The sequence below is a fragment of the Schistocerca serialis genome, chromosome 8, assembly GCF_023864345.2.
Source record: "Schistocerca serialis cubense isolate TAMUIC-IGC-003099 chromosome 8, iqSchSeri2.2, whole genome shotgun sequence".
Taxonomy (NCBI): domain Eukaryota; kingdom Metazoa; phylum Arthropoda; class Insecta; order Orthoptera; family Acrididae; genus Schistocerca; species Schistocerca serialis.
The window spans coordinates 629,360,012-629,387,564 of record NC_064645.1 but is presented as its reverse complement, the minus strand read 5'-3'; the positions used below and the strand labels follow the sequence as shown (position 1 = coordinate 629,387,564).

The following is a 27,553-nucleotide window of genomic DNA, read 5'->3' as shown; positions in this document are numbered from 1 at the left end:
GAGATCTCACAAACGAAGTTCAACAGATTGACAAAACACATTTCCAAACCAGAACATATTAACATAGGAGTCCCTCAGGGAAGTGTGTTAGGGCCAATACTCTTCCTAATATATATCAATGATTTTCCCCAGAGTGTCAAATATGGGGAAGCAATACTATTTGCAGATGATAGCAGCATCCTTATCAGTGATGAGTCACCAGACAAATTGAGAGACAAAGCTGAAGAAACTCTCGATCATGTATGCAAGTGGATAGTAAGCAACAAATTAACCCTCAATATTAAAAAAACAAACAGTATTAATTTCCACGTAAATAAAAAACATAATAGCATAGGCCTAAAAGTTAAAGATGAACTTATAGATTGTGTCACAAACACAAAATTGCTAGGAATGCATGTTGGCTCCAGCTTAACTGGACTGACCATATTGCAGCACTAGAAAAGAAAATTGCTACTGCTTGCTATGCACTCCGGATAATTATGTCAGTATGTAATAGTTCATGTGCTAAGACTACATACTTTGCATATGTGCATTCAATAATTAGTTATGGCATAACCTTCTGGGGTACAAATGTGCAGAACATACAAGCAATTTTCAAACTGCAAAAGAGGGCTGTACGAATAATAACAAAAAGCAGCAAGAGAGCTCACTGTACGGATTTATACAAAACCATGGGAATCTTGACAGTACCATGCGAATACATCTTTCAGCCTGTGATATATATAAAGACACACATTGACCAATACACACAAAACAGATCTATACACCAACACTGGACTAGATCCTGCCACCATTTGCATCTCATACGAAAAAACAAAACAAAAACCCAAAATAGTTTATTATTTAATGGAATAAAAATGTATAATAGACTTCCAGAGGAGATCAAAGCTGAAACTGGAATACATGCCTTTAGGAAAGCTGCAAAAAGTTATTTAGCAGATAAATGTTACTATACTGTCAAAGAATACTGTAAATGACATGTGTTCACCTCAATTCATGCAAGAGTACCTTTGTAAATTTATATTTACCTGTAATTAAGATTGGTGTGTATTTGTTTTGCGTAACCCATGCAAGAATACATTTGTAAATTTATATTTATTTGTAACTAAGATTGGTGTGTATTTATTTTGTGTACAAATGATTAAGTTGCACCATAGAAATATGTACTACCAGAAGTACTATTATGTATATACTCATTCCATGTATACAGTTGACAACATCCGTACAACACAAGTTGTCTACGGATGAATAAATAAATAAATAAATAAATAAATAAAAATAAATAAAAGATATGACATGGAATCTATTCATTGTGTTCAATCTTTACCTGACAACATGAATAACCAAATTAGTTATTATACCTGCAAAGTTGATAAAACCTTGTGAAGACAACTTGGATGGAGCATTTGATGAAATTGAAAGTGATCTTTTGCATGAAGTGTCTGAAAACAGGGATAATGATTCAGATTTTGGGTTTCCTTACATTAAAATTAAGACTAATCAGTGTGGAGGCAATTGTTTGATTGATACAAGTACCGTAGCCTGATTTGTGGTATATCGGAACAATTTAGAGACAAGATCAAGTATAGTAAGAATTTTGTGGAAATGACCTTGTATGTATAAAGATAAGAGGAGCTACAGGTAAACAAAGCAAATTGGTAAACGCTCAGGTACTTTTAATTTTTAGTATAGAAGGTAAGGCCTTTGAACATGGGTGCGTGGTGATCCCTAGCCTGGAAGAAAATATAATTCTCAATATGGATTGGATAGTGAAAGTTGAGGCTTGTTTTGGATGGAGTGCTAAAGAATTGTTTATTTTGGAACCAAAAATAATACTTATGTGAAGACTAATGTCTGTATTTTAAACTGTGGGAAAAGTTGTAACTATTTGCAGAACATTGTGAACCAAGGTGAGTACCAGATGTTTTATGATGATATAAATTTTGATGAGACTGAGGATCAGGGTTTTGAAAGTCTAGTAGATTCTAAAGTGAGGGAAGCTAAAACTGTTAATGACCAACAAAAGGAACAACTTAGGAATTTGTAATTGGAGTTTAGAAATGTGATCAATGAAAGACCAGGGAAAGTGAAAGACTATCAGAGCATGTTTTACGTTAGAGATAGTCAACCTTTCTTCCCCAAACCATACAGATACCATTTTCAAAAGGAAAAGATGTAGAGAAAAAAATTCATGAAATGGAAACATGTGGAGTAATTCAGAGAAGTAGGAATGCTTACAATAATCCTTTGGTTGTGGTAAGTAACAGAAATGGTGGAGTGAGAATTCTTTTGGACTCTAAACATCTTAATACGTTTCTTATCAGAGAGAATGGCCATGCTGAGAACATGGATGAGCTGTTACACATATCTGATTATGTAAAATTCATGAGAAGTTTGGACTTGACCTCTGGACTTCACCAGATCCCACTTGAAATCCAGTCTAGAAAGTATACTGCATTTTTGTATGGAGGTGTTTTCAGTACTGTGTGGTGCCATTTGGGGTAAAAGTACCTGTAGCTGAATTTGTAAGAGCTCTGGATTCTGTCTTGGGAACTGAAGTGAGTTCAAAATTAATTGTGTATGTTCATGACATTTTGGTCACTGAAAAGACTTAGGAACGACATTTGGATCTGTTAAGAGATGTGTTTTCAAATTAGAATCAGGAGGTATGACTGAAAATAGGTGAGTGTAAATTTGGTGTGGAAGAAATAAAATTTTTTGACATGTTATAGCTGAGAAACGAATTGTACCTGATAAAGAGAAACTTGATACTATTGCTAATTTCCCTTCTCCTTACAACAAAAAACAGCTTCAATCATTTTTGGGTTAATTAGAAAATTTTGTAGTAGCCAAGCTTTGAATGCTTCATGCCTGTGTGAAATTTTGAAGAAGAGTGCCGTTTTGGGACTGGAACCAGGAATGTCAGGATGCTTTTGATGAGATCAAAGGACATTGTGTCAGAGTCAGATATTGTTCAGACCAGATTTGTCTCTTCCTTTTTGTATTATAACAGACACAGCGATGTTGCTTTGGGTGCTTATTTATTTCAGGAGGTTGAAGTTAAAGGTGTTATTGAAAATATATCATTTCCATTTGCTAGTAGAGTATTGCAGAAGCATGAAAAAACATACACCGTAACTGAGAAAGAACTTTTGTCTGTACACTGGGCGCTCAACATGTTTAAATAGGTCATAAAAACATAATCTATACTGATCACAAAGCATTATGTTATCTCCAGGAGTATAAGCTGTACTCTAAAAGAATCACACATTGGGCCTTGTTTTTACAGTAGTTCAATTATGAAATCAGGTACATTAAGGACACAGACAATGTAGTTGCTGATGCTTTGTCTATGCTACCTTTAGGGAGTGATTCATCTAACAACTTTGGAGAAGGAGAGAGAGGGTTTAAAATTATGTACTTGAGAGGTGTGAAAGAGGAAAAAGAGGTCCTGAAAATTTGCAAAGACATCTGCAGGTATCAAAATCATGATTAAAATTGGAAACTGGTTAAGAGTATGTTGGGTAAGAAAGGAAGGAGACATAAGCCTGACTCAGATAACTGGAAACTATGTTGGCCGGAACAATGTATTGATACTTTAAATACATATACAGATGAGAGTTTTAGTCACTGTGAATCAATCAAATGTACAAAAAGATTCAGGAAAACATCTATTGTTATATCATAGGTAGGAGAGTCAAGAAGAAGAATGTCAGCTGTGACAGATGTCAAAGAGTAAAGGTAAGTAACCAAATAAGAAGAGGTCAAATGCAAAACATACTGCCTAATAGTAGCCTAGACCTCTTGTCTGTGGATGTCTATGGACCTTTGCCTATGTCTAAGAATGGATTTTGCTATGTTTTTGTGTTGGTTGATATATTTTCAAAGTTCATAAGGTTGTTTCCTCTTAAGAAAGCTACCAATAATCAAATCAGTTCTAAATTTGAAAACACATATTTTCATTGGGTGGGTATTCCTTAAACAATTTTATCTGGCAATGGTTCTCAGTTTATGTCACAAGTTTGGAAAGACTTTTTTGATCATGAAAAAAAGGGCATATTCTAACTTCTGTGTACCATCTGTTGAGTAATCCTGCGGAAAGATATATGAGAGAAATTGGAAGACTCTTTAAAACATATTGTAGTAAGAATCAGACCAGTTGTATAGATTATGTCAGCGATTTTGTCGATGTTATGAACAGCTTACAACATTCTTCAATGCACTTTTCTCCATTTGAAATCATGTTTAGTCACAGACCAGCTAACTTTATTTCTGAGAATGTTGAGTTTTCACTATGTAAAATTGATCAACACAAGAGAGAGAAGACTGTGTCACAGATACGATGAAAAAGCAGGGGGATAGGAGAAAGCAGAGACATGATCATAAAGTCAGATTTTCTAAGTTTGAGGTAGGAGATCTTGTGTTGGTAAAAGCCAAAGAGAAATCTAAAGTGGTCACCTCTGAGTTAAGGAAATTCTTCAATATTTATATAGGACCAGTCTAAATTCTTGAAGTCTGCATCCTAATGAGTACAAACTTGTGTATCCTAAATCTGAGAAGTTGATTGGATTACACAAACATAGACATGATCTATAAATATCTAATTTTTTTTTTTCTCCTATGTTTGGAATGTTCATAAGATGATGTGATTTCTTAAGTTCTGTCTTTTCTATTGACTGAGTTTAAATCTATGCCACACTATGTTTGCAGGTTCATACAACTATGTTGTTGTTGTTGTGGTCTTCAGTCCTGAGACTGGTTTGATGCAGCTCTCCATGCTACTCTATCCTGTGCAAGCTTTTTCATCTCCCAGTACCTACTGCAACCTACATCCTTCTGAATCTGCTTAGTGTATTCATCTCTTGGTCTCCCTCTACGATTTTTACCCTCCACGCTGCCCTCCAATACTAAATTGGTGATCCCTAGATGCCTCAAAACATGTCCTACCAACCGATCCCTTCCTCTAGTCAAGTTGTGCCACAAACTTCTCTTCTCCCCAATCCTATTCAATACCTCCTCATTAGTTACGTGATCTACCCACCTTATCTTCAGCATTCTTCTGTAGCACCACATTTCGAAAGCTTCTATTCTCTTCTTGTCCAAACTAGTTATCGTCCATGTTTCATTTCCATACATGGCTACACTCCATACAAATACTTTCAGAAACGACTTCCTGACACTTAAATCTATACTCGATGTTAACAAATTTCTCTTCTTCAGAAACGATTTCCTTGCCATTGCCAGTCTACATTTCATACCCTCTCTACTTCGACCATTCCTAAATAGCAAAACTCCTTTACTACTTTAAGTGTCTCATTTCCTAATCTAATTCCCTCAGCATCACCCGATTTAATTTGACTACATTCCATAAACCTCGTTTTGCTTTTGTTGATGTTCATCTTATATCCTCCTTTCAAGACACTGTCCATTTCTTTGCTGTCTCTGACAGAATTACAATGTCATCGGCGAACCTCAAAGTTTTTATTTCTTCTCCATGAATTTTAATACCTACTCCGAATTTTTCTCGTTTCCTTTACTGCTTGCTCAATATACAGATTGAATAACATCGGGGAGAGGCTACAACCCTGTCTCACTCCTTTCCCAACCACTGCTTCCCTTTCATGCCCCTTGACTCTTATAACTGCCATCTGGTTTCTGTACAAATTGTAAATAGCCTTTCGCTCCCTGTATTTTACCCCTGCCACCTTTAGAATTTGAAAGAGAGTATTCCAGTCAACATTGTCAAAAGCTTTCTCTAAGTCTACAAATGCTAGAAACGTAGGTTTGCCTTTTCTTAATCTTTCTTCTAAGATAAGTCCTAAGGTTAGTATTGCCTCACGTGTTCCAACATTTCTACGGAATCCAAACTGATCTTCCCTCAGGTCCGCTTCTACCAGTTTTTCCATTCGTCTGTAAAGAATTTGCATTAGTATTTTGCAGCTGTGACTTATTAAACTGATAGTTCGGTAATTTTCACATCTGTCAACACCTGCTTTCTTTGGGATTGGAATTACTATATTCTTCTTGAAGTCTGAGGGTATTTCGCCTGTCTCATACATCTTGCTCACCAGATGGTAGAGTTTAGTCATGACTGGCTCTCCCAAGGCCACCGGTAGTTCTAATGGAATGGTGTCTACTCCCGGTGCCTTGTTTCGACTCAGGTCTTTCAGTGCTCTGTCAAACTCTTCACGCAGTATCATATCTCCCATTTCATCTTCATCTACATCCTCTTCCATTTCCATAATACAGGGTGATTCAAAAAGAATACCACAACTTTAGGAATTTAAAACTCTGCAACGACAAAAGGCAGAGCTAAGCACTATCTGTCGGCGAATTAAGGGAGCTATAAAGTTTCATTTAGTTGTACATTTGTTCGCTTGAGGCGCTGTTGACTAGGCGTCAGCGTCAGTTGATGCTAAGATGGCGACTGCTCAACAGAAAGCTTTTTGTGTTATTGAGTACGGCAGAAGTGAATCGACGACAGTTGCTCAGCGTGTATTTCGAACGAAGTATGGTGTTAAACATCCTGATAGGTGGTGTATTAAACATTGGTATAAACAGTTTACAGAGAATGGGTGTTTGTGCAAAGGGAAAGTTCTGGACGGCCGAGAACGAGTGATGTAAATGTAGCACGCATCCAGCAAGCATTTGTTCGCAGCCCAGGAAAATCGACTTGCAGAGCTAGCAGAGAGCTGCAAATTCCACAATCAACTGTATGGAGAGTCCTACGAAAAAGGTTAGTTACGAAACCTTATCGTCTGAAATTGGTTCAAGCACTGTCTGCAGCTGATAAGAATAAAAGAATCGATTTCGGTGATTTTATCCTTGCTCAAATGGAAACAGATGAATCTTTCGTTTCAAAGATTGTGTTTAGTGATGAAGCAACTTTCCACACTAACGGGAAAGTCAACCGTCACAATGTCTGTATATGGGGCATTGAGAATCCGCGGGAAACAACTCAGTATGAATGTGACTCGCCTAAGGTGAACGTTTTCTGTGCCATTTCAGCCAATAAAGTTTTTGGTCCCTTTTTCTTCGAAGGTGCTACTGTAACTGGACTACAGTATCTGGAGATGTTAGAGAATTGGCTGTTCCCACAGCTCGAACAAGAAGCACAACAATTCATATTTCAGCAGGATGGAGCGCCACCACATTGGCACTTATCTGTCCGTAACTACCTGAACATCAACTACCCGAGGCGATGGATCGGCCGCCAGGCAGCCCGTGACAGAGCACTTCATCACTGGCCTCCAAGAAGCCCTGATCTTACCCCCTGCGATTTTTTCTTATGGGGGTATGTTAAGGATATGGTGTTTCGGCCACCTCTTCCAGCCACCATTGATGATTTGAAACGAGAAATAACAGCAGCTATCCAAACTGTTACGCCTGATATGCTACAGAGTGTGTGGAACGAGTTGGAGTATCGGGTTGATATTGCTCGAGTGTCTGGAGGGGGCCATATTGAACATCTCTGAACTTGTTTTTGAATGAAAAAAAAAAACCTTTTTAAATACTCTTTGTGATGATGTATAACAGAAGGTTATATTATGTTTCTTTCATTAAATACACATTTTTAAAGTTGTGGTATTCTTTTTGAATCACCCTGTATTGTCCTCAAGTACATCGCCCCTGTATAAACCCTCTATATACTCCTTCCACCTTTCTGCCTTCCCTTCTTTGCTTAGAACTGGGTTGCCATCTGAGCTCTTGATATTCATACAAGTGGTTCTCTTCTCTCCAAAGGTCTCTTTAATTTTCCTGTAGGCAGTATCTATCTTACCCCTAGTGAGACAAGCCTCTACATCCTTACATTTGTCCTCTAGCCATCCCTGCTTAGCCATTTTACACTTCCTGTCGATCTCATTTTTGAGATGTTTGTATTCCTTTTTGCCTGCTTCATTCACTGCATTTTTATATTTTCTCCTTTCATCAATTAAATTCAATATTTCTTCTGTTACCCAAGGATTTCTATTAGCCCTCGTCTTTTTACCTACTTGATCGTCTGCTGCCTTCACTACTTCATCCCTCAGAGCTACCCATTCTTCTTCTACTGTATTTCTTTCCCCCATTCCTGTCAATTGTTCCCTTATGCTCTCCCTGAAACTCTCTACAACCTCTGGTTCTTTCAGTTTATCCAGGTCCCATCTCATTAAATTCCCACCTTTTTTCAGTTTCAATCTGCAGTTCATAACCAATAGATTGTGGTCAGAATCCACATCTGCCCCTGGAAATGTCTTACAATTTAAAACCTGGTTCCTAAATCTCTGTCTTACCATTATATAATCTATCTGATACCTTTTCATATCTCCAGGATTCTTCCAGGTATACAACCGTCTTTTATGATTCTTGAACCAAGTGTTAGCTATGATTAAGTTATGCTCTGTGCAAAATTCTGCAAGGCGGCTTCCTCTTTCATTCCTTCCCCCCAATCCATATTCACCTACTATGTTTCCTTCTCTCCCTTTTCCTACTGACGAATTCCAGTCACACATGACTATTAAATTTTCGTCTCCCTTCACTACCCGAATAATTTCTTTTATCTCGTCATACATTTCATCAATTTCCTCTTCATCTGCAGAGCTAGTTGGCATATAAACTTGTACTACTGTAGTAGGCATGGGCTTTGTGTCTATCTTGGCCACAATAATGCGTTCACTATGCTGTTTGTAGTAGCTAACCCGCACTCCTATTTTTTTATTCATTATTAAACCTACCCCTCCATTACCTCTATTTGATTTTGGATTTATAACCCTGTAATCACCTGACCAAAAGTCTTGTTCCTCCTGCCACCAAACTTCACTAATTCCCACTATGTCTAACTTTAACCTATCCATTTCCCTTTTTAAATTTTCTAACCTACCTGCCCGATTAAGGGATCTGACATTCCACGCTCCGATCCGTAGAACCCCAGTTTTCTTTCTCCTGATAACGGCGTCCTCTTGAGTAGTCCCCACACGGAGATCTGAATGGGGGACTATTTTACCTCCGGAATATTTTACCCGAGAGGACGCCATCATCATTTAATCATACAGTAAAGCTGCATGTCCTCGGGAAAAATTACGGCTGTAGTTTCCCCTTGCTTTCAGCCGTTCGCTATACCACAACTATATAATTCTTTTATGTAATAGATTTGTGCTTTAGAGTTTGATACATATATGCCATGTGACTAAATGGGTAGATCCTTCTACAATTTTGAAATGTAACAATGCCATTAAATATCTAGTGACAAATTTCTGATTTTAGAATGCTATTAGTGTTAAATATTATTATTATTATTTTTGTGTACTCTGCAGAATATGATTTAAGTTAATTGTCAGGAACTCTTCTGGATAAAGTCATAGGTGTTGTGGTAAATCAAGTGAAGACTTATTTTATTCATGTGTATTGTAAATATTAGGAATAGTATAATGAAAATTAATATGTGCAAACCAAACACGTGTGTATTAAACACAGAATTCATATGTCAGTACATCTGGACTATAGTCCATACCTCATTGTGTAGGTATTTGTTCGATGCTGCATCAGCACAGTCCAACTTGTCTTGCTTGTGTACATAATGTATGCTAATTGCCAAGTTAATGGTTACTTTGACATATCTTTAGTATAAATGTGTATATTACCTTACTAGTTCATTTTTTCATTGCATTTAATTCTGTTTATTAATGTACCATATGTGTGAACACTTTTTAATCCATTCTGATGTAAACACTGAATACTTATTTTTTCAATGCAGATAAGCAAAACATATATTGTGGAATTTGAGGGAGGTATTGAACAGCATATTTAGTACATAAAACAATGTTTCAGGATTTGATGTGAAAGCTATACAGGAAGTTACCTATCTGTTGGAGCATGTGATGAGAAATCTAGGGAGGAAACTGAAAGGGATGGGTCGATCCACTCCCACAGTCCCGTATGGATGCACCCTTGTTGGTCCAGATCATACATGCTGGGTAATATATTCAAGCACCTATCAACTACATCAGTCTCGTGACTGAAACATATCAACTGTTTGCCAAGAAACTATGCTATATGCAAAATTCTTGTATTTGTATAAATTTCAAGGAACTGTTTGTTTGGAAAAGAAATCACTGCTGTGGTCAGTATTATTCCACATAAATGTAAGGGTTTTTTTTTTTTTTTTTTTTTTTTTTTTTTTTTTTTTTTTTTTTTTTTTTTAAGCAGGGGGATTAACTTGGGTAAAATGCTGCGGAAGGTTGATTTTCTATGACTGATGATTTGTTATGTTCAACACAGAAATGTGAAAACCTCCATAAGTTGTGTACAGACTGCATAACAAGATGTATACATTTATGATTTCACATACTGATTTTGGTCCTCATGCTACTCGATTATTTTATCATTCCAATCTATTAATGATTACCTGTATTTATCCTGAGTACTGCATTATTGTATCTCATTGTAACTACAGTTGCGTGCAAATTCATGCTTAACTCTGTTATGGGTGCCCCTAGTCATTGTGACTGTGTGTGTGGGGGGGGGGGGGGGAGGGTGGCTGATTGATTCTGTGCTATATTCCTACTTGTGATTGACAATATTCTCCTGGACAGGAGTTGGCTCACTCGTTGTACACATTACACATAGGCTCTGAATTTTTTCTTCTCTTTTGATGATTATAGAGGTGTGACTTTATAGCTGTAAACTTGCTATCTGTAATTATAGAACTTTACATTGCCTCTGCCCTTATTTCTATAGTTTAGTGTTGTAATGTTGTAGTTTTGACTTTGTATCATTTGTCTTGGGACAGAATGTTCCACAGATCTGAAAATTTGAATGCCATGTCCTCATATATGTATAGATTATGACACGTATAGTAGATATTTTTCTTACAGTTTCTGTAATATGTTGAGATTTTGGTTTTGGGATCATTGTAATTATGTTCTGTAACACATTAATCTAAACCTATATTGCACTAAAATTGTACTTGCTTCCTAAGTTGCTGATTTGAAGCAGTGTTTCTGGCATAACTTCATTCTTAATTAACAGTCTGTTACTCACACTCAAAGAAATCATTCAATCTTAAGTATACTAGTTAATGAGACCTATAAATTAGTGTAATCAATATTCTTGTACTTAATATGTTATGTATTAGATATGTCTATAAATCTGAATTCTACTTTACGATGGTTAGTATGGTTACATTTGTGGTATTTACTATGTTTGAAGGAACGATGTTTCACTTTTGTACCATGTTCATTTACATTAGGTTGTTTTACTATTCATTTTTATGTAACATTAACAGACACTTAAATCTCATTCATTGCAATGCTGAAACAGACTTAAAGATTACACTAGATTAGACCATTCTGTATGAAGCTAGATATGTTAGAGCAAATTTATGTGAATTTTGTCCACAATTTTGGAAATTGGCACCCCATTTTATTTATTTTTTATTTATTTGGTATGTGTATTCCATAGATCCATACATGCGAGTGATTCGCCTGGATGTGGAACGTGTCAATACAATTGTACAAATACAATTAATGCTACAGAATAGTAATATAATTCAATGATATAGATATTACAAGCTGTCATTAAACTAGTATAGCAATTCTGAATATAACATTATAACTATAACATTAACACTATAACATTAACATAATATTGTATCATCCATCTAATAACTAAGAGACTAAATACATCTATTATTAAGGGAGGGCATTACTTCTGGAAAAGAATTCATCTAACGAGTACAGTGGATGGTCGAGCAGGTATTTTTTTAACATACCTTTGAACAGCATTTCATTTTCTATTGTATATTTAATATATTTAGGCAATGCATTAAAAGTCTTTATAGCAGCATACTTTACTCCCTTCTGTACAAGTGTTAAACATGTAGCTCATCTTTACCTCTAGTATTGTAGTTATGGTATGAACAATTTGTTTCATACTGAGCATAGTCTTTATTAACTACATTCATCAGAGAGTATATGTACTGACATGTTGTGGTCAGAATACCTAACTGTATAAAAAGTTTTCTACATGAGGTCCGTGGAGGAACCCCACACATGATTCTGACTGCTCTCTTCTGAGCAGTTAAGATTTTTTTTGAGGCTGGTGAATTACCTCAGAATATTATTCCGTAACTCATTAATGAGTGAAAGTACCCAAAGTACGACGATTTTAAAATGTTGATGTCCCCAAAATGAGTAATTATTCTTAGAGCAAAAGTTGCTGATGAAAGCCTTTTTAGAGTAAGGGACACATGTTGTTCCCAGTTGAGCCTACTGTCAATGTGAACCCCCAGGAATTTAGTGGATTGCACCTGTTCTAGTTCCTGGTTGTCATGAGCAATTACTATACTTTCTAGAGTTTTATTTTTTGTGTGGAACTGTATAAAATTAGTTTTTTTAATATTAACTGAAAGAGAATTAATTGAAAACCACGCTGTAACTTCTCTGAGTATATCATTAACATCAGTCTCCAGATCAGCAGTAGACTGACCATCAACGACAATGCTTGTATCATCAGCAAACATTGTGAATTCACAATTTTTACTAATGGACAGGGGTAAATCATTAACATATATTAAAAACAGCAAGGGTCCAAGGACAGATCCCTGGGGAACTCCATGCTGAATTTTGCCCCATTCAGAATCCACTAGATTAGGAGATCCTTTGTTGCAGCCATGTAGAACCACCTTTTGTTTCCTGTTTTGAAGATATGATTTTAGCCAGTTACCTATAGGCCCTTTGATTCCGTAATGATAGGCCTTCTCCAAGAGTATCTTGTGGTTTACACAATCAAAGGCCTTGGAAATATCACAGAAGACACCAACTGGTGACTTCTTACTATTAATAGACTCCAAGACATCATTTGTGAGTGAATATATGGCACGCTCTGTGGAAACCCCTTTTTGAAAACCAAACTGTCTGTGGTTAATAATATTAAGTTTATCAAGATGTGCCACAATCCTGTTATACACTGCCTTTTCAAGAACCTTAGAAAATGTTGTTAAGAGAGAGACAGGACGATAATTTTTTACATCTGTAGCATCGCCAGACTTGAAAAGAGGTCTCACAATGGCATATTTCATTCTCTCTGGAACAACTCCCTCATAAAGAGACATGTTGCAAATGTGAGCAAGTACTACACTTACATCATTACTGCAGGCTTTCAACAGTTTATTAGAGATGTTATCTATACCTGAAGATCCTTTACTTTTCAATGAGTGAATTATTTTTTTTATTTCATTAACAGTTATGGGTGTTACATTTATATCATTAAAACATTGTGGGAGGTTAAGTTTCAGAATATCTAAAGCTTCTCTTAGGTCACCACTGCAACCTATTTGAGAGGTGACACTTAGAAAGTGGGTGTTAAATGTGTCTGCTCTCTGTTTACTATCAGTTATTTCCAAATCGTTAATTTTTAGGACAGCAGATTTTTCATTGTCAGATGGTGCAGTACCTGTTTCCCTCTTTATTACATTCCAAATCGTTCTGATTTTATTGTTTGAACAGTTAATTTCAGATTGCATGCACATACTTTTAGATTTTTTAATGACTTTAGTTAAGATTTTGCAGTATGTCCTATAATATTTCATCTGCAGGGGATTATTGGATTGTCTAGATATTATATACAGTTCCCTTTTTCTCTGGCATGATATTTTTATGCCCTTGGTGAGCCATGGTTTTTTGCTTGATTGCCTGTTCTGTAGTCTACAGACCTTTTTTGGAAAGACATTTTCAAATATACCTGATAATTCATCAGTAAATAAATTATATTTTGTATTAACATCATTTGCAAGATAAACATACCTCCAGTCAGTCTCCCGAATGCATAATTTGAATTTTTGGATATTTTCCTCATTCATGTTTCTAATGGTTTTCCACTGTGCACTAGCTTTGTTCTGATTTGTATTAAAGTTGTCAATTGTGAGTATTTGCCCATCATGATCAGAGAGTCCATTTATGACTTTTTCAAGTTAAGTTCGTCATTCCACTACTTAGGTTTCACACTCATTTGGACTATAGACAAATTGTAAGCAAGAAGAACTCTGTTGTAATCAGAAATTTGTCAGATGCTATGTATTTCCTCCTACACTTCTTGCAGTATTTTGTAAGCTAACGCATACTTACTTTCATAACGAAGTGATGATCATACAACCTAAACTTTTCTTGTAATTTTGGAATTTAACATTGACAATCTGCATACCGTCTTTTGGCATCATTTTGTACACTGTTTGGCAAAAGTTATAGTAGGTCAGAAAATACTGAAAACACATTGTTTCTATGTTATGTGAGGGGGATGTTGTAATGGGATGTCCTCCTCTAGCATTGCTTTACCTCAACAGTAGCTGTCGATACCATCATAATCTTTCGAATTTTGGACAGATTAATATTACCTCAGTTGCTTTCCTGAAAACTATTACATGATTTTATACACAGTATGCTATATTTCATGCTAAAATTTATGAAAAGGAATTACTTTATAAAATATTTTAGTTTCTATGTTATAATCAGTAAGTACTAGTTCTGAATGTACTGTGAAAATTATTTTTTTTAGAAACATTTGAGATTACAAATTATTTGCACACTTAAAATTTCTATTATTAATTACACAATCCTGTACTGTTTAGTAGGTTTATTTCTGGACTCATTTATGAAATAATAATTGAAATTAATAATGTAATGAAAACTAATAGGAATTTGTTTGTTAAGAAAAATTGTAAACCTTTTGGAATATTGTTATTTCAGCAGAGTGTAAGAGTTGTAAGCTTGCCTCTGATGTGACCAGTTGTATTTTTGTGCAAACAATGTAACTACGACTTAATTAATGCGAAAAATCAAAATTGTGCATGATATACTAAAATGTGAGAAAATCAGTGGAAAATATGTTCACGTAAAAAATTCAGCAACAACAGTCTTCCAATGTATTTAGTTCAAACCAACCATGAGGACCTGATATTAGATTTTCAGCTTCAAGTATCAGACCCCTAGACAAAAAGAACTGAACCTATCTCAACATGAAAAGCTAAGTGAACTTGAAAGTTTATTTTAATCTTCACTCGTCTCAAATCTTCATAAGAGACTTTGCTTATTAATGATTTGGACTGGGCATTGTTTAATGTGGGCAATAGATGGAAGAAGGAAGGGGGGGGGGGGATTACAACAGCCAAGAGAGCGATTATCTGATTTGCCTCAATTAACAAGAAGTGGTGTGCTTAAGAAAAGTTGCTAAGTTTGGTAGTAATATTTTTAAGACAGAGCACACAGAGCAACTAACAGTTTGCAGAGATTAAAACAAAAATTTTCAAAAATTGAAAGTACACTCAAAAAAATGGTGAACTGGACATTCAATAGCTTGTAGAGATTAAATCATACATAGAAATAAATAATAAACAACTCTCAGTATTATATTTACAGTTCGATTCCGTCAACTAGAAACTAACACAGAAGTTGGTCTTAAAATTTTTGAAACTAGGCTGGACATAGTATGTAAAATTCATGACTGTTGGCAAAATTTGGCAAAAGACAATAATTTTGTGGAAATTAAAAATGTTCTTGTAGAAGGAGCTCCACAGCTGAGTCATCAATGCATCTAACTACCATGCAGAGCACTCTGGTTCAATTCCAAGTACTTAGTGGGAATTTTCCTTACCGGTAGGACTTTTAAGATCACACGGTAGCTAGTTGGAATTGTGTGGTCCTTATGGAAGTTGGGTCTATTTTAGGAGAAGGAGATCCTGATGAGGAGCAAAAGTATTTTACAAATGTAAAAAATGATTTTTTCTGGGAGAAAATGAAATTAAACTTTTTGATGTTAAAAGTTTGGCAGAGGCAGACAAAATATTTTTTAAAACTTCCTGGCGACTTACTTCTGCCAGTATCTTGTCTCTTACATTCCAATCTTCACAGAAGTTATTAAGTTTGGTGGTAATACCCGTATTTACTCGAATCCAAGCCGCACTTTTTTCCGGTTTTTGTAATAAAAAAAACCGCCTGCGGCTTAGAATCGAGTGCAAAGAAAGCGGAAGTTCTGAAAAACGTTGGTGTGTGCCGCCACAACTTACTTCTTCTGTCGAATATGTGTAGCGCTACACAGGCATGCTTTTTAGGCACAGAGATAAATACTCGCACCAAATCCTCTGCGTCAGTAAATAAATTACAAAAAAAGGTGGAAGACGAGCTTTTTTTCTCCGCCCCGAGTTCCGACCACTGCATTTTCATATATTATCCAACGAAGTAAATACAGATTCCGTATTGTTCATCTTCGAATGTAGCAGCATTTCAATTTACTACGAAAATCCGATTGGCAAGACTGTTTGGGATGTTTGTCAATATGGCCAACTCTACGTTCTAAATTTTTTCCTACCTGTGAGAAGAGATGGTTGCTAATAGGAACTTCTATGAATTGTGAATCACATGCAGTATTCTCTTCACCATAGGAATAATACGAATATAAACATTTAGCCATGTATTGTTTCGTGTTTGCTGCTATCTCATTTAAATCCTGTCTGCCTAATAAACTACGAAACTAGAGTGAGGCAACAGCAAACGCGGAAGAATATACATATCATGTCATGTTTATATTCGTATTATTCTTATGCCTAATAGTGATACAGTCAGAAATGAAGCACAGCAATTGACTAGATTTTTAAATCTAAGATGACTCTAATTTCTGTGCAAAATGTAATGTACTAAAGAGGCGCCTGCAAAGATTTTCAAACGGAGAAAAATTTTCGCTAACTCTCATTCAGAACATCTTCTATCATGCGCAGTAGTAGTAGTAGTAGTAGTTTGTTCATCCAGAGACAATGTACATTGCATGGATTATTTGGTTCTTGTTGATCATTATCAAAGAAAGCAGCAGTGTAAGTAACAACAAATAGCAATCTCTTGCCACTGTTTCGCTAATGAGACGATTCCTCTCTTTTTTTTTAATTGTAAGCGGCGTTAGTGCGCACAAAAGCAAGCCATGCCGCGAGCGGCGACAGGCTGTAAACACGCACTATCTGAATGCGACAAACAATGCATGACACAGTACAGTAATGCATTTTCAGCTTAGAGTGACGTAAACACCTATAACGAAGAAAACGGCGCTTATCAGATCAAAGAAAAATAAGCAATCAATTCAAACCAGACGAAGCACGTGAAAAAGGAAGGGTACCTGTATAAATACGGACGGAGCGCCTGACGCATAGCAATGGCTACCTGCTAAAGCTTAACTGCTAAGGTTACGACTCGAACCAAACTACTGTAGCTGTATCGGCATCCATTCGACCTAAATTGTGTCTCATATTACAATGGACCAACTTTGTTTCGATTTGGAGACGCGGCCTAAAACTTTTCTCTCCCCTTGAATTTCGAGTCTCAAATTTCACATGCGGCTTAGATTCGGGAAATTTTTTTTCCCTTGATTTTGAGTCTCATTTTTCTGGTGTGGCTTAGATTAGAGTGCGGCTTAGATTCGAGTAAATACGGTACCTTTAAGACAGCAACTAGCAGTTTGTAGAGATTAAAACAAAAACTTCTCCTAGGAAAAGTGATATTGTGGAGATCTGGCTTAGCCACAGCCAGGGGGATTGTGGCTTAGATTCGAGTAAATACGGTACCTTTAAGACAGCAACTAGCAGTTTGCAGAGATTAAAACAAAAACTTCTCCTAGGAAAAGTGATATTGTGGAGATCTGGCTTAGCCACAGCCAGGGGGATTGTGGCTTAGATTCGAGTAAATACGGTACCTTTAAGACAGCAACTAGGTGTAGACAGGGCACAACAAACTTTCAGCAGCAAATTGAAAAGTAAGAATGTAGGGAAATCAGTAAAGAGAAAGGAAGTGTTGTTGTTAGGTAGTTCCCATGGAAGAGGTGTTGGCCAACTCTTGCAGGATGAACTAGGATCAGAATACCAGGTCACCAATTTTTTTAAACCTAGTGCTGGTCTGGAGCAGGTGACAGAGGATTTAGGATCACTTTGCAAAGATTTCACTAAGGAAGACACCGTGGTTATAGTGGGTGGGGCAGGTAACAGTATTGACAGAGATCCTGGGTACAGCATAGAGTGTGACCTGGCGAAGATTGCATCAGCATCGAGGCATACCAGTGTTGAGTTTGTATCTGTTCTTGGGCGCCATGACCGACCTCATTTGAACTCTTCTGTCAAGAGAGTTAATTTGGAGCTGGAACGGCTGCTCATGTCGGGTGCGGGGTCACACATTGGTGTGGTTCATGTTGATTCTCTCAGTAGGTGGGATTATACTAGGCATGGCCTTCACCTCAACAGGAAGGGGAAGGGTAAATTGGCTGGGGAAATAGCAGGAAAGTTAAAGGGGGGAGGCACTGTCATGAGTGGTAAAATACCAGTGGTTATAGGATTCAGAAAAGACCCTTTTTTAGGGTAGGGAGGACAGAAAGAAAACAAATTTTAAGAGAGGTTAGAACTGAGACAAACCTTCAGTTTGAGAAAGAAATCAAAAAACATAATTCCAGCTTATTACATCAACATAAACAGCCATTGGTTAAGAATTTTCAACTGTCAGCAGATATTTTAACTCCATCCAATTTTAAGTCAGTCAATGTGAAATGTCAGCTATCTTTATTGCATCAAAATATTCGAGGACTGAGAAATAAAATTAATGAATTAACTATCTGCATAGATGAATTAGAGTCTTCAAACCCAGCTGACATAATCTGCCTCTCTGAACATCATGTGACCACTGGTATAGAACTTTTAAGTGTTACAGGGTTTAGGTTAGCATCTCACTATTGTAGATCAGAAATGGAGAAAGGAGGAGTTGCCACATTCATCAGGAACTGTCATAAATTTAAGAACATAGACATTCATAAATTTTGCCTAGAACAGCATATGGAAGCATGTGCAACAGAATTAGATTTTCACAAAAATCTTTCATAATATTAAGTGTATATCGAGCACCTGCAGGTAACTTTAATCTGTTTGTAAACCACCTTGAAGCTGTACTGGCCCATTTAACAACCAAAAACAAAGAAATAGTGGTTGCTGGTGATTTCAATGTAGATTTCCTTAAAGACTCTCCCAATAAGAACCTATTTGAGTTAGTAACACTATCATTCAACTTAATTCCCACAGTAAAGTTCCCCACTAGGATAACCACTTGCTCACAAACAGCCATTGATAATATCTTTATAGAAAAGTCAAATGAACAAAATTATATTACAAAACCAATAGTCAATGGCCTCTCAGACCATGACATGCAGTTCCTTCTGTTAAATGTTAATACTGAACAGGATATAAAATCTGTTAAATCTGAGCTCAAGAGGGTAATCAGTAAGCCAAAAATTGATTATTTTAGGACACTCCTCAGAGACATTCACTGGACTGATGTTTACAGTGCTCATGGCATGAATGAAAAATATAACATTTTTGCTAATAAAGTGCTTACCTTATTTGAACACTGCTTTCCCCCAAAACTTACCAAGGTTAGAGCAAAGTCTACAAAGAAGCCATGGATTACTCGAGGAATAGGGGTATCTTGTAAAACAAAAAGAAAACTGTATCTGTCAATCCGAAACATTTCCAATGTTGATGCTATAGCACATTATAAGAAATACTGCAAAATATTAAAGACTGTAATACGGATGTCAAAGCAAATATATTACAAGGAAAAGATAGTCATATCAGATAACAAAATAAAGACAATATGGGATATAGTGAAGGAGGAGACCGGTAGAACCAGACATGAAGAGGAACAAATAGCATTAAGAGTAAATGATGCATTGGTGACAGATGTGTATAGTGTTGCAGAACTTTTTAACGAACATTTTATAACTGTTACTGAAAAGATGGGGTTGTCAGGTTCGGTAGATGCTGCTATGGATTACCTTAGACCAGACATTTCAAGTAACTTCCATAATATGAATTTGACCCTCACTACCCCAACAGAAATAATGTCCATCATAAAATCTTTAAAATCAAAAACATCTAGTGGGTATGATGAAATATCAACAAAGTTAATTAAAGAATGTGATTCTGAGCTAAGTAACATATTAAGCTATATGTGTAACCAGTCGTTTATCAGTGGAATATTTCCCGAATGGCTGAAATATGCTGAAGTTAAGCCACTGTTTAAGAAGGGAGATAAAGAAATAGCATCAAATTTCCGTCCAATTTCACTGTTGCCAGCATTCTCAAAAATTTTCGAAAAAGTAATGTACAGTCGTCTTTATAACCATCTTATCTCAAATAACATACTGTCAAAGTCACAGTTTGGATTTCTAAAAGGTTCTGATATTGAGAAGGCTATCTACACTTACAGTGAAAATGTACTTAATTCATTAGACAAAAAATTGCAGGCAACTGGTATATTTTGTGATCTGTCAAAGGCATTTGACTGTGTAAATCACAATATCCTTTTAAGTAAACTAGAATATTATAGTGTAACAGGAAATGCTGCAAAATGGTTCAAATCTTATATCTCTGGCAGGAAACAAAGGGTGTTATTAGGAAAGAGACATGTATCAAGCTATCAGGCATCATCCAACTGGGAACTAATTACATGTGGGGTCCCACAAGGTTCCATTTTGGGGCCCTTACTTTTTCTTGTGTATATCAATGACCTTTCATCAGTAACATTACCAGATGCCAAGTTTGTTTTGTTTGCTGATGATACAAACATTGCAATAAATAGCAAATCAAGTGTAGTCTTAGAAAGATCAGCCAATAAAATATTTGTAGACATTAATCACTGGTTCCTAGCCAATTCTTTGTCACTAAACTTTGAAAAAACACACTACATGCAGTTCAGAACTTGTAAGGGGTGTCCCAAGAGTATATGTCTAACATATGATGACAAGAAGATAGAAGAAGTGGACGGTGTTAAATTCTTGGGATTACAGCTTGATAATAAATTCAACTGGGAGGAGCACACCACAGAACTGCTGAAGCGTCTTAACAAATCTCTGTTTGCAATGCAAATTTTGTCAGACATAGGGGATATAAAAATGAAAAAGCTGGCATACTATGCTTACTTTCATTCCATAATGTCATATGGGATTATTTTCTGGGGTAATTCATCAAGCCAAGCTAAAGTTTTCCGGGCACAAAAACGTGCAGTAAGAATTATATGTGGTGTGAACTCAAGAACATCCTGCAGAAGCCTGTTTAGGGAACTAGGGATACTAACTACAGCTTCCCAATATATTTATTCCTTAATGAAATTTGTCATTAAAAATATATCACTTTTTCAAACCAACAGCTCAATTCATGGAATCAATACTAGAAATAAGAATAATCTTCACAAGGATTTAAAGTCACTTAGTCTTGTACAAAAAGGTGTGCATTATTCAGGAACACACATTTTCAATAACTTGCCAGCAGCCATAAAAAGCTTAACAACCAATGAAATTCAGTTTAAGAGAAGCCTAAAGGATTTATTGGTGGCCAACTCCTTCTACTCCATTGATGAATTCCTGAGGAAAACCAACTGATTTGTATATAAGTACAACATAACTTCTGCATAATTTCAGTGCAGTAATGTGTTCACTGAAAATTTGTGTGTGTGTGTGTGTGTGTGTGTGTGTGTGTGTGTGTGTGTGTGTGTGTGTGTAAGTATAATCTAACTTCTGCACCATTTCAGTGCAGTAATGTGTTCATTGTAAATAAGTATTACAGTAGTTGTATTACATGTTTCTTACCTTATAAATAAATAAAAAACTTTTTTATTTTAAATTCAGTGCAATAGTATTTGTAAAATGACTCTTAGTGTTCATTAAAAAATGACGATCATTCCACTTGGGACCTGTGGAATGGTACATTAGCTTATTTGTTTTAGTTTAAATATTTGTCATGTATTGTTGTTTTTCTGACATGTTCCACATCCTGGAGGACCTCCTCACTATGGATCAATTGGAATGAAAGTAAATCTAATCTAATCTAATCTAATCTAGCAGTTTGCAGAGATTAAAACAAAAACTTCTCCTAGGAAAAGTGATATTGTGGAGATCTGGCTTAGCCACAGCCAGGGGGATTGTTTCCAGAATGAATTTTCACTCTGCAGCAGATTGTGCACTGATAAGAAACTTCATGGCAGATTAAAACTGTGTGCCAGAGTCAGAATCAAACTGAGGTCCTTTACCTTTCATGGAAAGTGCTATACTAAGTGAGCTACCCATGCACAACTCACAACCAGTCATGCTCTGGTAGCTCAGTTGGCAGGCACTTGTCTGTGAAAGGTCCTGGGTTCAAATCCCAGTCTGGCACGAAGTTTTAATCTGCAGAACCATAAATGGTGAAATAACTACAAGGGTGTTTATTATAAATATTTTAGAGAAAAGTTAAGTGACAAGCAACAAAAGGCATTAAAGTGTGTTAAAGTGACCAAAATTAGTAATCATGATGATATAAGAGCATGAATTGTTAGGTGAACCTGTTGACCATATAGCTAATGAATTGGTAGGAAGTCCTTTTATTAATATAGAAGTTGGAGCATCTGAAGCAAGTTGCCTAATAGCTTCCAGAGGTCAAATTTAGGGTACATCAGAAATACTCTATAAGGAACTTACAAAAAACTCCAGGTATCTGGAACTTCCAGTAATTTAAATAAAGGTTAGAGCTACAGTGTGACAAAGTAAGCAAAACACATATCAAGTGCTAATACCCTCTGAAATTTGATGACACATGTGAAAAAAATGACAGCTTTTCACAGCATATTTCCTCAGGGGGTGCTCATTCTGTGATTGCTGTGTGCTTGGCAAACATGAGGACCCCCAGCTATCAATGTTTACTTCCTTTACAAAGAATCTGTACCACTGTTTTGAAATTTTTGCTCTAAGTTCTCTCTATTTACAGTGTTTATGTTATGACCTATTAAAAATGTCTTGCAGTCAAACTGGATAAACTCTGAATATTTTTAAATAAACATGCTGTAGATGACAGAAAACACATCTAGCAAACCTATCTTTTCTTGTGTTTATAAACCAATCCAAGTAATTACTTATGATTTAATATCAATGGCCTTGCTGCAGTGGTACCACTGGATCAAATCAGATCACCAAACTTGAGTGCTATCGAACTTGGCTAGCACTTGGATGGGTGACTGTCCAAGTCTGCCATGCGCTGTTGGCAAGCAGTGTGCACTCATTCCTTGTGAGGCCAATAGAGGAGGTACTTGACTGAGAAGTAGCAGCTCTGGTCATAAAAACTGACAAAGGCTGGGAGAGTGGTGTGCTGACTACATGCCCCATCATAGTCACATCCTGTTACACCTTTTGGCTGAGGATGACATAGTGGTCAGTCAGTAATGTTGGGCCTTCTGAGACCTATTTGGATGGCGTTTAGTTGGATTTAGTGACAAAAATGTACTGAAATTTTTTGTTTGTGTACACACGCTTACAGAAATGGCCAGAGTTTTGAGGAAATTTTTAAATAGCAGCATTATGTCTATGCTAAAACAATCTATTTATCAAACTTTTATCAAACATTTCATTTGGTTTCTGCAACACATATTTATGTGCATTCAATTGAATTATCATAATTTATCCATGTGTACCAAGAGACTCTTTAACCAAATATGTATAGGACAGCAAATACTTTCACATTTTATTTATTTATTTATTTGTAGTTTCATGTGCACCTTTACATTTGGAGCCACTCTTATTTACTTAAATAATTTTTCTAGCACTTTCATATAGCATAGTTCATTCAGTTATAGTTCATTCAGCCTATGATTCTGATTAAAAAGGTTTATGTTAATGTAAACGAATATTCCTGATTTTTAATATGCTTTCTTAATGCAGCATCCTATTGTGTGTCCAAGTCTGTGTGTTTTCAGTCATGTTAAAAGCAGTTAAAAATTTATTTATGTAGGTAGAGATTCTGGATTCTGTAGTTGATATAGAATCCAACTGTTGTAGAAAAGAAAATCCATGAATCCAGGGGAACCCACTAAAAGAAGATACATCTGCAGAGCAAGCATTGTCAAGCAAGAAGCAGATGCAAGAGGACATCCAACACCAACACCAGTAAGGCCTATGCTCCTGAACCAACTAACCAGTGTCACCACTAGAATCATCTGACACACCAATGGGAAGTACTTAATATTGTTTCAAGACATCAAGAAAACTTTGTAAAACATATTTAGTCTTTGTTAACAAATGTATAACACTTTACTTACGCACCTCACTGAAACATGTGGTAGAACAGTTTTCATTTAAAAGACAAAATGCAAATTTGGTTACAGCAAAAGTGAAAAATTTTAAAGTCACCAGTGGGCAAAAAGCCATTTCACTTTCAATATGAAACCAAAGGATGACAGTTACAAATTGTGCAACTATGTCAAATTATAAATTACAGTATGTTTTGGAGTTTTATATCACATCCAAAAGTGTAGGGGACAGAGACACGAAACACTTCCTAGTTGTCATAAATATTATCCCAAATACAAAACATACAAATTTGGAACATGGAAAGTGCATTGTATTTTTGGATTCAGAAATATTCTTAATTCATATAACTGTTCACACTAAAATTATATGTACTATTTGTTAATCCTGATACTGAACATAAAACGTATGTAACTTATTAGCAGGAAAACACAAAACTCCAAAACACTTCTTTGACAATCAGAATGGAAAAGACACCTTAGTCAAATAAAGCTTACCATTATCATTCACAACATAGAAAATCATATTCTAATAAGCAAATACCAATAGCAAATGTGGGCCTTACTCACAACTTATCTATTTGCATTTTACTAATTTTTATAACATTATTAACCTATTGCAAAAGTGTGTAAATAATAACTCCAGCCTGAAACTTGAGGTTTTGTAAGATCTTTGACTTCTCATAGCAGACACTTCTTTTGGTCATCAGGTGTGCTAGGAAGCAGATGTGTGTTATGCATCACTCTGTAAGCTATCACTCCATCATTAATATATGTGAACATTTTTATTAACTGTGAAAGTGTATTGAAATCTGAAATTAAGCCATCTGATACAAATACCATGGTCAAGACTATTTACTTGAAGGGAATGTTACACATAAAACTGCTACCAGAACCTGTTTTTACAACTTTGCATAAAAAGAAACAACCTGGAAGATTTTCATCAAGTTAAGCACAATTAATTCATTTAATCCTTCTTCACTGTGTTCATATTTAGATACTTAAAGGATGAAGACTAGTACAAAAATTTTGTCACATCCAAAAATATTAGAATAGGTGAATGAAGTGATGTTAGCCTATGGAACCAAGATCCAGGAATGCACCTCTTCATCCAAAGCAAATCAACGGCCACAAATGTTTTCCTCCAGGGCTCCAAAAATATGAAAACCACATGGGAAGATCAGGACTGTATAGAGGAAGTGGACGGGCTTCCCAGCAAAACTTCTACAGCATAGTTGAAAGTTGAAACAATCTTGGAAACATGCGGGCCCGCCCATAGTTGTTTCAGGTATGCTGAAGAAGTTTTACTGTGAAGCCCTTACTGTCCTCCATACAGTCATGATCTCTCCCCATGGAACTTCCATAATTTTGGATCCCTAAAGAACGACATTTGTGGCTGTTGATTTGCACTGGACAATAGGATGTAACCTAGGTATACTCATGGTTCCACAGACAACTGTAAACGTTTTTCTATGAAGGCGTTGACCATCTTGTTGTGAGGGTGCAGAAATTTTAGAGTTTTTTTTTGGGAACATTCCCATGAATGTCTTTTTTTATTTAAAATATCGGTACTCTTGCAAGACTCATTCATTTCTGAGTAGCGGAGAAAGTGCGGACCGGTTCCGCCGGGTGGGGGAAGTAGTGGGGGGTCTCAGGGAATGAACTGACACTGCAGCAGTTGCCTCTGGAAACCTGGAGAGTGTGCATCACTTGCAGCATGATTGCATGTCATTGACCTTGGTTGAAAAGTGGGAGAGGCAAAAATGGAGCAGCACTTGGAGCAGGGTTATGTGATTAAGTTTTGCAAGCGACTGAACAAAACTGCCACGTAGACTCACAGTATGATTCAAGAGGCCTTTAAGGAAAATGCCATGTCCTGTGCAATGGTTTTCATGTGGCACAAATGTTTCGAAGATGGCCGTGGGAATGTTGAAGATGACGACAGCTCTGGGAGGCCGTCATCAAGCTGAACGGATCAAAATGTGGAGAGAGTGCGGGAGTTTTTAAACAATGACCATCGTCTTAGTACTAGATTAATTGCCAATGAACTGGGACTCAGTCAGAGTATGGTGTGGAGGATTGTGATGGAGAGTTTGATGATGCAAAAAGTGCGTGCCAAACTAGTGCCAAAAGTTTTGTCGGTGGATCAGAAGAAACGGTGCATGACTGTTTGCCAGGAAATGCTCCAACGGTTGAATGTTGATCCGAATCTTCTGGAGAAAGTGGTTACTGGCGATGAGGGCTGGGTCTACAAGTATGATCCTGAGTAGAAGCATCAAAGCTCAGAATGGCACACTGCTTCCTTGCCGAAGCCCAAGAAAGCTCGCATGAGCAAGTCGTGTGACAAGTGCACGCTGATTTTTTTTTATGCTAAAGAAGTGATTCACAAGGAGTTTGTTGCTCATGGACAGACGGTCACAGGTGACTTTTATGCTGGAGTGCTCTGCTGCTTGAGGGACCGAGCTCGCTGTGTCCGCCCGGCGATCAAGGGCGATTAGATTCTCCATCACGACAATGTGTCCGCTCACACATCGCGCACCGCCACCAAAGTTTTGGTCAAGTTCAACATGGCAACATTGCCGCAGCCATCCTACAGCTCCGACTCAGTTACAAGTGACTTTTTCTTCTTCCCCCGAATCAAGAGAGGCCTAAAAGGGAAAAGATTTGACTCCATCGATGCCATCCAGCAGGCTTCAACAAGAGCCCTTGACAGCATGATGCCTGAGGCCTTCCAGAAGGGCTACGAACAGTGGAAGATGCGCTGGCAGCACTGTGTTGATGCTGAAGGATCATATTTTGAGAATTTTAGTCCACTGTACTTAAATGTCCAATAAATTTCTAGTTCTGAGTTAAGTCTCGAAACTTTTGAATCACACCCTGTAAATACAAATGTTGTGCAAATAAATAAATATAGTTTCATGTTGTATTTCTTTTCTCTCTCTTATGAACCTCCACATCCATGAAGTGTTCTCTCTCTGACAGTCTGTCTTACTGGTTTTGGTAAGAAATGGAAAATAAGTACTCATACTGTTGCTGAAGGAAACACCCTGACATTTCCTTGGGATGATTAAGCAAAATAATAAATTAGTGCAATTTACATTACCCAGCTGGAACTTTGGCCAAGTCCTTTCTCATCACAAATTATGTAATTTACATATGACATACCACTTAGTCTTCACACATAAGATAAGATAACTAAACCTTTTCAGTAGGTCTTCTGGTTTCCGTTTTGCAATTAGTGGCCTCAGTAATTCCAATTCAACAATTATAAAAACTGGCTTCCTGTCCTCTGTGAAAACAGGCTCTGAAGGTTCTTCTTCCACCTCTGTTGTATTCTGCAAGACCAGTGACAGATTATTTTAAATAGAGTCTGATGATAAGACACAATGTCTGGAAAACTTTTGTTTTTAAGTCATCAAATCAGGATTTCTTTTCTCACACTAACTCATTGT

At 36.6% G+C, this 27,553-nt stretch overlaps 1 protein-coding gene across 1 annotated transcript in view; it reads right to left on the bottom strand.

Moving 5' to 3' along the window:
- The window catches only part of LOC126416484 (cilia- and flagella-associated protein 70-like), a 282,811-nt gene that overhangs the window by 202,965 nt on the left and 52,293 nt on the right, over window positions 1-27,553 (bottom strand). Inside the window, exon 4 of the mRNA XM_050084221.1 lies at window positions 27,303-27,436. Within this exon, the coding sequence (XP_049940178.1) occupies window positions 27,303-27,436 (134 nt within the window). The remainder of the gene's footprint in view (window positions 1-27,302; window positions 27,437-27,553) is intronic.